Source organism: Sciurus carolinensis, chromosome 10, assembly GCF_902686445.1.
Source record: "Sciurus carolinensis chromosome 10, mSciCar1.2, whole genome shotgun sequence".
NCBI classification, from domain to species: Eukaryota; Metazoa; Chordata; class Mammalia; order Rodentia; family Sciuridae; genus Sciurus; species Sciurus carolinensis.
In genome coordinates this window covers 66,944,517-66,959,544 of record NC_062222.1, presented here as the reverse complement: position 1 = coordinate 66,959,544, position 15,028 = coordinate 66,944,517, and the positions used below count along the sequence as shown (strand labels likewise).

At 40.7% G+C, this 15,028-nt stretch overlaps 1 protein-coding gene across 2 annotated transcripts in view; it reads left to right on the top strand.

Annotated features, from left to right (window-relative positions):
- Positions 1-388: 388 nt before the first annotated feature.
- Herc5 (HECT and RLD domain containing E3 ubiquitin protein ligase 5) overlaps positions 389-15,028 on the top strand; it is a 62,241-nt gene continuing 47,601 nt past the window's right edge. For both annotated transcript variants that reach the window (XM_047566999.1, XM_047566996.1), the window contains exons 1-9: positions 389-764; positions 3,178-3,298; positions 4,139-4,215; positions 6,882-7,103; positions 8,921-9,012; positions 9,210-9,340; positions 12,021-12,166; positions 13,259-13,335; positions 14,032-14,135. In XM_047566999.1, coding sequence (XP_047422955.1) covers positions 500-764; positions 3,178-3,298; positions 4,139-4,215; positions 6,882-7,103; positions 8,921-9,012; positions 9,210-9,340; positions 12,021-12,166; positions 13,259-13,335; positions 14,032-14,135 — 1,235 coding nt within the window. In that variant the 5' untranslated portion in view covers positions 389-499. The remainder of the gene's footprint in view (positions 765-3,177; positions 3,299-4,138; positions 4,216-6,881; positions 7,104-8,920; positions 9,013-9,209; positions 9,341-12,020; positions 12,167-13,258; positions 13,336-14,031; positions 14,136-15,028) is intronic.

Below are 15,028 nucleotides of genomic sequence, written 5' to 3'. Positions count from 1 at the left end.
CCGTCCTCAGGCTTGAGCCTGGAACAGAGGCTGAACACACTTTGGCTTGTTTTCACACCCCAGCATCGTCTAGAATTCTCTGAGTTGGCAAGTGTCAGGTGCCTCCTAGCGGAATTGCAGTTTCCTCGAAAGCCATTCCGTCGGGAATTCAGGTGGCTGCTGCCCTCGGACAGCTCCTCAGTCCTGCGGCGGTTGATCACCTACCAAGGACCTGTTTCTTTGGCCGCCTGCCAAGCCTCTGGCAACGCTTGAGTTTCCCTTTTCGTTTCCTTTTCGCCTCGACTCCTCACAAAACCCATCCGTTTCGTTTTCTCCGCGGACCGCCGGCCCCGCCCCCAAACAGCACGTGGGGCGAGTCTGGGCGGGGCGGGGCAGAGGCGGTCGCGGTTCCTGGACGCCGCCGCGCTCGCTCCAGCTCCGCAGTGCGACGCGGGCGAGGAATTGGCGGTCCTGGGCGCTCTCTCGTTCCCTCGCGGCCGCGGAGCCGAAGACGACAGCGATGGAGCCCAGGCTGCCGAGGAGGTCGCGGGGGCGCGGGCTCTCGACTCCCAGCAGGGCCGCCGCGTCCCGCTCCGCGGAGCCGCACAGCGCGCAGCTCTGGCTCTTCCCCAGCGCCTCGGGTCTCCGCAGCGCGTTGCTCCGAAGGTCTGAGACGACGCGCCAGGTTTGCTGCACGCGGAGGCGTCTGGCGGTGCTGGAGCGCGGCGGGGCCGGCGTCGAGGTCCACCAGCTGCCGCCGAGGAGCGACGATGCCAGGAAGCCGAGTAAGTGGAGCTTGCGGGCAGGTCCCCTGGGTCTCGGGCTGGGGCGCGCAGGGCGGGGGCCGCGACGGCACCGTCGCTGTCCCTCAGAGGCTGGAGTGCGGAGTGCTGTCCTCTGCCTTACACCGCTGCAGCGGTCGGAAGGGCATTGGGCCGCTGCTGTCTCCGGCTGCAGACGCCCGCCGGGCCCAGGTGGTTTAGCGGGGCAGCGACCTGAGCTGTCCTTATCCCGGTCCCCGCTGGCCCCGCGTCCGCAGGGTGTGGACGTGGATTGGACCGTACTTGGCAGACTGACCCGCGCGTGAGTGGACGGGAGCATCCTCACCGTCTGAGCTACAGTCGCCCTGTAGCTTGCTTTCTGTTCAAAGTTCATTTCCCCTATTCCCCACACACACCACCACCTACCTACCCCGATTTTGTGGACCTTTTAGAGACTGCAGTCATCTTTATCCGCGATAGGATCTTACACTGGCCTTGAGTTGCCCTTGGCCCAGGTCCTTCCTACCTGTTAGGTATGGTGGTTCTGATTTTACAGGTGGGGACAAGCGTCCCACCCTTATTAATCTTTAGAAATTTTCCCATCTCTGGAGTGAGGAAAATGGTGTCTTGCTGTTGTGTTGTTTCGCATTGAACTGGCGTGAAATTGTACATTTTTTGCTTTCTCTGTTGGCCATTTGCGTTTCTTTTTCCGTGAACTGCCAGCTCATATCCTTACCTGGCTTTTTGAAAATTGAGGTGTGAATCTTTTTCTTATTTATTTTAAGAGGTATTTGGATATTAAACCATAACTCTGCCTGTCGTGGTATTTTCCTTCCTTGCCTTTGTTGACCTCATTTCTCCCTGTGCACAATTTAAACTTTCTAAATGATCAAGTTTTTCTTTTATGGAGGTGTATGGATTTTAAAATTGGAAGTTAATATGCACTTAGAAATTTGAATACTATTCTCATCCTTGTAGTAATTTTAAAGCGGTATTTTTATTTTGTTGGGGGGTCCTGGGGATTCAACCTCGAATGCTCTATCACTGAGCTGCATCCCCTACCCTTTTTATTTTGAGAGAGGATCTCTCTAAATTGCCCAGGCTGCCCTGGACTTTGCGGTCCTCCTGCCTCAGCTTCCCAGGGTTTGCCACAGCCCCCAGCTTCAAGTTTCATTTTTAAAGTTAAAATTTTGGGTATATTTGGAATTGAGTTTGATTAAGGTGTATGAGAAATGGTCTGAATTTATTTGTTTTTTCAAGGGACTAAATAAGTATCTCAGTATCATTTCTTAAGTATCCCTCTGTTTCAACTGATTTGAAATGCTTAGTCTCAAAAAATATAGACGAATAAGTAAAAGAAGGGGGGAAAAGTTAATGTGTTGGGTCTTTTCTTCTACCAAACTGTTTTTGTTCCTCTAGCATTTGTAATATGGTTTGTGCTTTGAGATTTTCACATGGTAGATTCTTTATCATTAGAACTAAAGAGTGAAACAAAGTCTTCAAACTATCCTCTTTTCAGTTTTTGTGAACAAATTAAGTGGGATTTATTAGTAACTGTTGAACAATTTAAAATCTAACTGTTGGAAAGGTCTAAGTGTGCCCTGGTGCCAATAAAAGTTCTTTCCGGGCTGGGGAGATAGCTCAGCTGGTAGAGTGCTTGCCTCTCAAGCATAAGGCCCTGAGTTCGATCCCCAGTACCGCAAAAAAAGAAAAAAGAGGAAAAAAAAAAAAAGTTCTTTCCACATTATCTCCTTTAAAAATAGTCCCCCAAATACAATTCTTGCTTTAAATATAGGTGTTAGCTTTGGGGGCCAGCATTCTGGGCAGTGTTTATTATTGTTTTTGGCTTTGTTTCTGGATAGGGTGTCTCAGAATACACAGTATATTTCTTCTTGAAATGAATTATGTTTCTCTAGAATTGTTTTCTTACCAACATTTTCATTTGTCATTTAAAATTTAATTTTTCCTAATTTATTAAAAAAGGATTTAAACGGGGTGAGGAAGTGCATGTCTTTAATCCCAGGAGCTGGGAGAGTTCAAAGCTAGCCTCAGTAATTTATGGAGGCCCTAAGCAATTTAGTGAGACCCTGTCTCAAAGTGAAAATATAAAAAGGACTAGGGGTGTGGCTCAGGGATTAAGCACCCCTGGGTCCTATCCTGGTGCCAAAAAAAGCATATATTTAATGGGATATGGTAACGTTCCATTTCATGGAAAGACTAAATCAGTGCTTTCTAAAATCTAAAAAAAAGTTCATTGGCTAGATGATTGTCATTTCTTATTTGCTTTGCACACTTGGGAATTCTTAAAGAGAAAATCATGTTAAGTTGAAGATTATCGAGTTTAACTTTTTTCCAGGTATTTTAAGTGTATTATAATGAAATCAATAATAATAGTAGATAATGATTGATGATAGTTGCTGTTGGATTTGCTCTTCAGAGTATATTAAGTTAGGGAAAAAAATGAAGATACATTCCATGGACCAAGGAGCAGAGCATATGCAGATTCTGTCTTCAGATGGAAAGCTGTTTGAATACAATTACAGCATAGAACACCCAAAGTAGGTCACTTTTTTTTTCCTCTCACTAAATGATCTTTCTTTTATCTAAAGGGCAACAGTAATTTTATAGTAAAATTTTACATTATATGAGTCTTGTCTTCTTCTCTATATAATAGCATCTTAAAGTAGTAAGTCCCAAGTTTTCAATTCTACTAATATTTCAATGGAATTGCACTGGCATTAAAAGAAGTTGGAAATTGTAGTCTTAACCTTATTTGTTATTATGTTAATATTAATTAATAATTATACACATTATATAATTATATTACACATTATATACTAAAATTTTTATAGGTGTTCCGCATCTGGAATAATGGGACAAAATGGGTTAAGTAGTGATGAATTCTGAACTGACCAGTGAATTTCATGTATACAATACAAAGCAGTATTCTGCTGTAGCTATCATGTTGTTTTGGCATTTGAAATGTTTGATTAGTCTGTCAAGCCCCATATTGAACTTTCACATTCATTAAATTATTTGATACTCATAAGAATCCTGTATATTTCCAGAAATAAGTTTTTAAACCTAGAACAAATTGCATTATTATGGAATGATTTATGAGACTTTTCCACATGAATTAGAACTTATTTTCAACTTGCATTTATTCCTGCATCTTAAAATTGTTTACATAAGTATTTTAGATTTATCATATTATAAATATGTCATGCTCAATATTTTCTTGAAACTAATTTTAGAGTTCAGTGTACTGAATGTGAAGTGGTAAATTTAAAGTTGTTTTTCTTGAACTTCCTTCCTAATTAAATATATTATTAGTTCTAACCTTCATATTGTGACTTTTGTTATGATGACTGACATAAAATATGTTTTCTTTTCATCAGGTTTCAAAGCATTTTACAAGAAAAATATATAATTCAGATTACCTGTGGAGATTATCATTCTCTTGCACTGTCAAAAGGTAATTTTTGGGATATTGTTTTTTAAAACTAGTAAATACATGTGTATGTAGAGTCAGTCAAATAGCTATACCTCATTTTGTGACAAGCTATAAATGTAGTTTTGAATTTGATATGATTCAGAGTTGTGGTTTGTTTGTTTGTTTGCTTGTTTGTCCTGGGGATTGAACCCAGGGGTGCTTCACCACTGAGCAGTGTCTCCAGCCCTTTTTATTTTTTTATTTTGAGCCAGGATCTTGTTAAGTTGCTCAGGGCCTCACTAAGTTGCTGAGGCTGACCTGAAACTTGTGATCATGGTGCCTCAAACTCTTGAGCCATTGGGATTACAGGCATGTGCCACTGCACCTGACCACAGTACTATTCTTTTTTTTTTTTTTTTTTGTACCTGGGGTTGAACCCAGGGCACTTACTAAACACTGAGCCATATCCCTGGCCCTTTTTATATTTTATTTTGAGACAGGGTCTCACTTAGTTTCTTAGGGCCTTGTTCAGTTGCTGAGTCTGTCTTTGAATTCCTGATCCTCCTGCCTCAGCCTCCTGAGCTACTGAGATTACAGGTGTTTGCTACCGGGTCCAGCTAAAGTACTGCTCTTGAAGGATGCAAAGTGAGAGAGAATTCTTGGGTCTATTAAATCTTCAGTTTTCTGTAATTAACTGTTTCTACATTTTGTTCCAGGCTTTTATTTTGCAAATATGAAAGAGTAAAGATTTTCTGAATAATCAAAAACATTCCTTCTGGAATCTGGTCAGGCCTGGGCCCTTTTCCAGAACCTTCTTTCCTTTTCCTAACACTCTTCCATCTTCCATGGTAGTAGTTGAGAATTTTCTCCTTCTATTTGGCGACCAAGTTGCAGGCCTGTGTTATATTTTAACATCACCTTTTGAATTTCAGGATTCTCCATCCTTTCGGTATTCTCTGTCAAACACTGATAGTATGAAATGGAAGCAGCAAATCTGGGTTCCTTCTTAAAGAAAGTTGAGTATGAAAGGAATGGTTAAAGGAGGATGGTAGAAGGAATTCAGGACCCAGGAAAATTTTAAAACTATATAGGACAACTGGGCATGGTGGCATATACCTGTAATCCCAGCTACTGAGGAGGCTGAGGCAGGAGGATCACAAGTTCAAGACCAACCTGGGCAACTTAACAGAACTCTGTCTCAAAAAATAAAAAGCTAGGAATGTAACTAAGAGGTAGAGCGTTTCCCTAGTATGCATGAGGCCCTGGGTTTAATCCCCAGTACCACCAAAACGCAGGTGTGGGATAAATATATTCGTTTGTGTGTGTGTGCGCGTATGTGTGTGTTTACGTGTACGTGTTCATATGTATCTATGTATAGACATACACACTTCCACATAAATATATATGTACAAATATTTGACCTGAGCTGAAGGCACTGTTGAGGTTTGAGAGTATGAACGTGTTGTAGAAAAAATTGGTCATTGGATCTCATCCATTAATGAGCAAATATTTCATATCGAGTATCTTTTGTGTTCAGGTTGTGAAAATTACATACCTGTTTTCATAGCAGTCTAGAATATAGTGACTCCAGAGGCTAAGGCAGAAAGATCACAACAAGCTGCACAACATAGTGAGATTCTGTCTCAAAGGGAAAATAAAAAGTTACTGGTAATTCACAATAAGAAAAAAATAAAGTAGAGAAGCAAGGAAGGGAACTGGTCATGCTCATCATTATATTCCTAGTGGCTAGTAGCCACTTAAAAATTCTGTTTGGAAAAGAGAGTCTGGGCCGGTCGTAGTAGCACATGCCGTTCACTCCAGTGGCTCTGGATGCTGAGACAGGAGGATCTGTAGTTCAAAGTCAGCCTCAGAAATAAACAAAATGCTAAACAACTCAGACCCTGTCTCTAAATAAAATGTAAAATAGGGCTGGAAATGTGGGGTCAGTGGTTGCGTGGCCCTGAGTTCAATCTCTGGTACTCCCCCCACCAAAAAACAAAAAAGAGAGAGAGAGAGAATAGAGTCTGCCCCACCGCACAGTATTCTGCAAAGAGGTGCTCAGTGAACACTAATTCTCTGATGTACTTTTTCAGACTCCACTGAATACTGCCAATTCCGTTAGATAACATCTAAAAATTTTGCTTGAAAAAATGTTTCATGTATTCAACTAGTTAAATAGCTGTCTCTTTTAATATACTGTGCTGCAATGATTTATTTTTAAAATTTTTGAGTTGGCATCCTGCTACATTCATTGCCCAGGCTATGTTTTAAACTCCTGCCTCAACCTCCTAAGTAGTTGCAAGTGTGCACCATCATGACCAGTTTCAAGTGAATTTCTCAGTTGTTTATTTGGGATGTTTAGGCTCATGAAAACGAGGGAAGTGGGGAAAAAAACCCTAGTTCTGGATTTCATTTTCTCAGAGTAGAATATTTCTCTTTTTCATGGCCTGACATGTGACTTTCTTAAAGTATTCTTGAATCTGATCAAATATTTATATTCAGAGAGCCTCATTGTATCCCTTCAGATGAGGGTAAGGAAGTTAACTCTTACTGCTAAACAGAAGATTCTTCTGTGCTTTTTGGAGTCAGGCATGGGTTCTTAGAGATTTGTGAGTATGAACATAGAAGTGATTTATGGCATGTGTAGTATACATCGTGCACATAAATTTAATATTTAATATAACAGCATTTTCTTTGTTTTTATCAAGGTGGTGAGCTTTTTGCCTGGGGACAGAACCTAGATGGCCAGCTTGGCATTGGAAGGATCTTTCCCTCAACCCTCATACCACAGGTGGTGGAGCAGCTCGCTGGAGTCCCCTTGGTTCAGATTTCTGCAGGAGAAGCCCACAGCATGGCCTTATCCATGTCCGGAAATGTTTACTCATGGGGAAAAAATAATTTTGGACAACTAGGCCTGGGCCACACTAAGAGTATGAAACATTTTCAAATTCGTATTTTTAACAAACATTTGTTAAATGAGAAATAATTGAACATAGACCATCCTGTCACAAATAGTTCAGATCCTTGTGTTCATTTGTACTGGTCTTTCTGATTTATCTGTCTTGAAGGCAGAATCTGTCCAGGAGACTTGCACAGTGTGGAGCTCTTGATTTAATCAAGTTCTGTGTGGGATGGCCACAGCATTGGATTAGGGATCAAAACACTGAGATTCCTCCTCCTGTGCAGTTTACTTAGTAAAGGACCTTGCCATGCCCTTACTTGCCTCTAAGTCTTATTATTTCCTTTTTGTGGAAAGTGACAGGTTTTGATAAAATGACTTCTAAGGTGTCTGAACTTAAAATCTATTAATATATTATCACAAAAGAACGTGCAAATTCTGTGTGGAAACTCATATATCCTGACTTTATTCTATAAAGCATGATTTATGTCTATATACACATTCACACACACACACACACACAAAGCATGCAGTTGCTATTATTGAACTACCTGTACAAAGCATGGCAAAATTTCTCATGGTCCCAGATGACTTATTAGAGTTTTCAAGTGTAGTGAACTCTGCTGCTTTACCTGGAAGTGGTGTGTATATATTATTCTGGATCAGTAGTCAGACTTTGCATGTTTCCCTGACATGGCCCAGTGTTAACTACACAGGATAGTTCATAAGTCAGTGTTAGAGAAATATTCAGAAGTGATAAGAGTAAAGAAATCATTATGCTGGGTATAGTGGCACATGTGTGTAATCCTAGCAACTCGAGAGACTGAAGTAGCAGGATCACAATTTCAAGGCCAGCCTCAGCAACTTAGCAAGACCCTATCTCAAAATACAAAATACTGGGGATGTAGCTCAGGGATAGTCCTTGGGTTCATTCTCCAGTACCAAAAAAGTTAAATGTGAAAAAAAAAACAACCCTTTATTTTGCTGAATCTTGAGTGCTTTGATGGGAAAATAATCATGAAGGAAATGGTAGCATGAGGTAAGAATGCCATAGTAGAGATATTCCCCCTCCTTTCAGATTGAACTTGGGGCCCTCTACTACTGAGCCACATCCCCATTTAGTTTTCATTTTGAGACAGAGTTTCACTAAGTTGCCAAAGCTGGCCTCAAATTTGTGATCATTCTGCCTCAGCTTCCCATGATGCTAGAATTAGAGGTGTGAGACACTGTTTCTGAAGGAGAAAAGAATCTTTGTGCTCATAAATGGTAGAGTGCTTTTGTAGCATGTGTAAGACCCTGGGTCCTGGATTCACTCCCCAGCACCAGAAAAAGATGTAATTCTAGGCAGGAATTGGAAATATTCGACGTGTCGCTGTTAAAGTTAATCAAGTTGAATGTGGTGGTGCACATCTGTAATCCTGTCTACTCAGAAGGCTGAGGCAGAAGGATCACAAGTTTGAGACCAACTTGGACAACTTAGCCAGACCCTATCTCAGAATAAAAAGCTCAATGGTAGAGTACCCCTGGGCTCATTCCCTATAACCTCAAGAAAAAAAAAAAAGAAAAAAGAAAAAAGAAAAAAAAAAGTGAGGTTGAAAGGAGAAGAATGGGTCTGGGAAGTGGCTTGACCCTTTCACACATGTAGGCTGCTAAGGGTGACCCTTTTGGCTGCTGCCCTACCCTCAACTTTAGGGCTAGAACTTGGGCCTCAGTATGCCAGTATAGAGCTGAGCTTGTCAGAATGGGCTGAGCGCTGCTCTTGCTAGGTTGAGAGGAAGCACGCCAGGCAACCAGTGTGAATACTCACTGCTTCTTTCTGGTCACTTCAACTGTTCTTTCCCTGCGCAGATAAAGCCGCTCCTTGCCTTATTGAAACACCAGACAATAGAAAAGTTGAATTTCTCGCTTGTGGTGGCTCTCATGCTGCCCTGCTCACACAGGTAGGTGTATGTGGTCTCCTTTGACTACTTTTAGAAGAACACTGTGTATGAGGAGTTAATGTTATCCAGAAAAAAGGCGATGCATTCCTGCATGTAGGACTGTTTTCCTGATTATTGGGGGTTTTACTAGGAGTCAGCGAATGTGCTTTCTGTAGAGTATTTTTTCTAGCATCTGATATGAAGTTCCCTTTCCATAGGATGGACTGCTGTTTACTTTTGGTGCTGGAAAATATGGGCAACTTGGTCATAATTCAACCCAAAATGAGCTGAGACCCTGTTTGGTGACCAAGCTTGCTGGAAGTAGAGTGACCCAGGTAGCATGTGGAAGGTAAGTTGTAAAGTGTCAAGGAAAATATCAATGATATTGATAAACTTAGGTAATTTAATAAAATGTTCATCTGTTTCCTTGAGATATAAATATCAAACATTTTCAAATAGGTGAAGAATTTATATTATTAATTATCATAAGTCTTTAAGTCTCCATATTTGTTTTCTTTGACTTTGTGTGTGGAGGGGTAGGTACTAGGGATTGAACCAGGGCCTCACTCATGCTAGGCATAATGCTCTACCACTGAACTACATGTGTATCCCGGCCTTTTACTTGTTTTTTATTTTTTAAATGAACAACTAAAATTAACTTTCCCTTGTCTCCTTTCTGAAATACCTCTGTTAACTTCAGGTGAACTTTCATCTTTAAGGAAAATAAGTCGTGAATATTTGGGGAAAGTAAATCAGTGTAAGTCACAAAGGGTTATCCATTAATGTATTCACCCTCTGTCAAAACCTGTTGGGGCCAACGTGCTTTTTGTTTTCTTTTTGTTTTTTTTGGGGGTGCTGGGGATTGAACCCAGGGCCTTGTGTTTGCAAGGCAAGCACTCTACCAACTGAGCTATCTCCCCAGTCCCGCAACGTGCTTTTTATTAGTTGGTTTCCTAAGTCTTCGGATTACAGATTTTAGTTACAAGAGCTGAATTTTAGGCAATAATTAATTTTTCAGAGTGACGATTTTGATTTCTACAGTTTTTTTTTTTTTTTTTTTTTTTAAATAAGTCCAAAAATCTTGCTCAGACTCCTGTGTTTATTCAGTTATTTTATTTGGTCATTACACTAATCGGTCCACTTCTTGCTGGTAAGATGCTGGGACTTGCTGGGATTAAGAAACATTTTTACCTAGATACATTTCTTTTGTTTAATTCTTTTCCTCGCTAAACATAAGCAGATTCGGACTCATTTGAGAAATCCTTACTTTAAAAAATACAGTCTATAGACATACTGTTATGACAATGGTGATAATATTAAGGTAGACCAAATTATCACAGTTAGATTCTCTTAGCCAAAGTGATATCTTCTTAATGTCTGTCACATTCAATCTCTCTCCCCTTTTGTCTCCCATACTGGGAATTGAACCCAGAGCCTCCTGCACACTAGGCAAGCACTCTCACTGAGCTACATCCCAAGCTTCCATTCAGTATCTCTCTTTTTTGCTACTAGGAATCGAACCCAGGGGACTTCACCACTGAGCTGTATCCTGGTTCTTCTTATTTTGAGACAGGGTCTCACCCAGTTACTTAGGGCCTCTTTAAGTGACTGAGGATGGCTTTGAATTTGGAATCGTCCTGCTGAGCCTCCTGAGCTGCTTGATTACAGGTGTACACCACTGCACCCAGCTCCATTATCTCTTAATCCAAGAAATGTTGCTACCACTTGGGATTCTTCCTAATACATGTTGCTTTGAAAAGCACGTATTTCAAGAGAAGGAACCACACTAGAGATTCCTTAGTACAAACCAGGTTAATCCCGCTAGTAAGACAGGGGAATTCACTTGAAAGACATAGAACGTACTGCAGGTTGATTTACTCACAGTCATATTTATACAGGAAAAGGGTTCCATTAGTAATAGTTGAAGGCAGAGAGGTGGAAGGCTGGGTCTAGGAAGCATCTAAATGCCGAGTTTCTGGTTGTTTCCACTTGGAACAGCTGGATGGTGTTATTTCCTCTGGAGTCCCTGGAGTATTGTTAACCAAGGAAGCACCCAAGTCCAGAGTTTTTGTTGGGGGTTCATTGCCTAGGTGTGGTTAATTGTACCCTTGCCAAGTAATTTAACTCGGTCTCCAGCTCCTTCCTCCCATGGGTCTGGCTTACATCCCAGACCAGGGGAGTTCTCCATGAGCCTCTAACAGGATGGTCTCAGGGCCCCTCTCTCAGTGCCAGAGATGCTCCTCTTTGACCTGAAAAGTACTGAGGGTTTGGCAGTTACCTCCCATGAGTTGGCGGATAAGGGCAGACCCCTCTGAGCACGGTTAAATTGTTTACTACACACCAGTATGTTGGAAGAGACCAGTGAACACATCAGTAAGAAAACCAGTGTGATAGATGTCTTTGGGAAATAGAGTGGGAGCTCAGAGAAGTCAGCTAATTTAGTCTTTTAGAATGGGGAGATGAGGAGTTCAGAGATGGCTTCAAGGAGCCGGTGACTCTCAAGCTGAGGCTTGAAAAAGGAATAGCAGGCTCGGTGATGCACGCCTGTAATCCCAGCAGCTCAGGAGGGTAAGGCAGGAGGATTGCAAGTTCAAAGCCAGCGTCAGCAAAAGTGAGGTGCTAAACAACTCAGTGAGACCCCGTCACTAAATAAAATACAAAAATAGGGCTGGGGATGTGGCTCAGTGGTTGAGTGCAGCTGAGTTCAATCCCCCTGTATCCACCCCCCCACTCTACTACAAAAGGAAAGAAAAAAGAACAGCAGGCAAGGGAAAGTGTTTGTTCCTAAGAAAAGGAACACCATTTGCCACTGTGTGACTCATGGCCTTGAGTAGGTGCAGGCTTTCCAGAGTCTTCTCAGCCTTGCAGTAGGTTTCTTGATTTTCAGAGAGTTTTTATCCTCTGAATGTTAGTTTCACTCTGATTGGGTAAACTGATTTTGGCAATTTAATGTATTGCTAAATACTCTCTTAAGTACTTTCCTCATTGGGGAAAATGAAGAATTGACAGTATGTGCTTTTATTTAATAGGTGGCACACACTTGCCTATGTTTCCGATTTGGGAAAGGTCTTTTCCTTTGGTTTTGGAAAAGAAGGACAATTAGGGAATGGTGGAAAACACAATCAACTGATACCGCTTCCCATGAAATTGTCATCAAATGAAGAACTCAAATTTGGTAAATTCTATAGGAGTATAGGATTCAACATAATACCTTGTTAGAGAAAGTGATTTTTCTAAGTGCATAAAATGACAAGTAAAGCAGAGTATGAATATGAAGAATATTGTCTGAAGATTGGTTTCACTTTTTTATGTGTAAATAATTTTGAGGATCCCTTCTAATTTATCAAATCGGAGTAACCCTTCTTTTTCTGCTTCCCCTTTAGATTAGGATTAATGTAAACATGAATAATGACATAGTAAAGCAGATTGTGGATTCAGAGATGTTTGGTGATTTCAGTTTGTAAGAGACTTATTAAATTCCAAAATGATTTATTTCCCTACCTGGTTTAATTGACCCATAATTGGAATTATGCTCCAAATCGAGGTGCTGGATGTGTGCTCACCACATACCTGACTGTCTTACCAGTCCTTTTACTGATTCTTGAAGATGTATTTTGTCATCCCTGTTTTGTAGGAGGATACAGAATCTTGGAGAACAAAGGGCTAGCTAACCTCCTACTGAACGGCAGGAAGAGGTTTAACTGGAATTAAACCTTGCTCCATGTAACCTCAGAACCCTAAGCTCTGAAACACCACAGTAGAAGCACCTCAGAGCACCTGGGTTGTTTCTGAAAGCTTAAAATTCTATCATTTCTTCTGGGGAAACGAACAGTGATTTCCTCGAGCAATTCATATATTATCTTTGATTCCTTATAACATTCCATGGCTCAAAGTAGTTATTCATATTCTTCAATGCCAGCCGTCATTTGTTAAATGTTAAGATTAGGGTTTTTTGGAATGGGAGCGGAATTAAACTAGGCAAAGGTTAATGAGATACTTCATGCTCTCTATAGAAGCATTTATGTTAATTACCTATATTAAACAGATGGCACATGTCAACCTTATGTGACAGCTATGTTTGAAAGCTAATCTTTACCCTAGAGTATATATATATATCCCTACTTCTTAATTGGTGGGAAATGCACTGAGTTTTTGTGTGTTCCAAAGATAAAATGACAACATTTAAGAATCGTGAGATTATTTATTTACACTGAGTATACAAGTTTGTGCTAAGTGACGTTCTATACACTTTGTGCATCCCTTTCAGAAAGCCAAAGCTCAGGAAAGGAGCTGATTGTGATTGCTGGAGGGAATCAAAGCATTTTGCTGTGGATGGAAAAAGAGGTAAAAATAGATTGCTGCATGTTCTATAGCTTGGTGTTTTAAACAAAATAAAGGGTTCTAGGATCCAGGTTTATCCACCTTTGACGTCATCGGGTTACTAGGGTGACTTTGGAAATAGATGGACATTGTTGATCCTTTACCTAAGCCATTTCATTTTACCTACAAAAATCAATAGATTTGTCCCTAATGAATGTCAAGTCAGTGTAATTTCCTCAGACTCAACCTATCTTTTGGTGGGCTTCTTGCCAGTAGCATTGGTCAGGTGTTCGTGAGCACAGATAGGTTAACAGATTCTAAAAAGGACTTTGCTAGCCAGTACAGTACTGAAAACACCTGAGGTCTATAGGCTTACGAATACTGAATTCCTAACGTCCCTACCCTCCTTGCCCCTGGAAATCAGGCACCTCCTTCCATACCCAGCCCTTTTAGGAACATCCTCTTGAATGTGTCTGATGTTCACCTTAATAGGGTTGTTCTTGTATCCATTGATGAGTGTTGTGACACTCAGAGAAATTGCTTTGACTCCAAGTCCCCTTGGACAGCAAATTGGTAATTCCTTGGTAGAGTCTTTTTTCGTGATTGTCCCAGAGCTAGTTATTCATATTTTAAAATTAGTATTCTCTTCTTAGAATATGCCTAAAAGGTGGGTAACTTTCTGACATGTCTAAATTATTCTGCTTATTTGTCTGTCTATAGAATTCCTATGTTAATCTGAGGAGGAAAATTCTTTTATTAAATGAAGGTACTATAAAGAGATGGATCACTGATGTGGGCACTAAGCAGTGGCAAAATACAAAAAGGTATGCACGCTCCATATGTCTGACTCTTTAAAATAGCATTCCCAAATTGGTTCTGTACAACGGAGGGATGTAAGACTCTGTGGTCCTCTAGTATATTAGCCAAGATTTCTTGGGAACAGAGGTAATAGAATATGTCTTCATCTACCTATTGAAAGAGAGATTATCTTAAATAATTAGCTTATGTAATTGTGGGGACACAGGTCTGAAATTTGTGATCCAGCCACCAGGGAGGAATTGATGTTGCAACTCGAGTCTGAAGGCAGAATTCCCTTTTTGAGGGTGGCTTGTTCTTCTAAGACCTTCCAACTGTGATTGGATGAGTCTACCCACATAATGGAGAGTTATCTGTTTACTCAAATTCTTCTGCTCTATATGTTAATCTGAATTTGAAGAATACCTTCACAGAAACTTCTAGAATAATATTTGACCAAATATATAGGTAGCATGGACTAGCCAGGTGGACACCTAAAACTAATCAACACAATTAGCATGTACACTCCATGAAGAGACCATTCTTCACTGTAAGATTTTCCTGGTCCTTTAGTATATTTAGATATATTGTGACTCTGTGCAGGATATATTTTCTGTGGCATTTCCCAACCCTGTCTGACCCTGGAACCAGTTGTTCCTGAACCTCTAATTCACATGTGAATAGTTGAACCAACCCTGTCCTCAGCTACAGAACTCCTTCCACCTATAAGGATTGTACTCATTCTTACAAACGTCTAGAGACCTTTTTAGATGTGGCTTCTTATTCTGAAAGCTAGTTGTACAAAATATTGTGTTAAGATTTGCAGAGCACAAATAATCAAGAAGCATTGTGTACTTCTAAGATAAAGGAACCCCCCCAGCCTTCACCACATTTAATTTCTGGTAATTTATTTTGTTCCCAC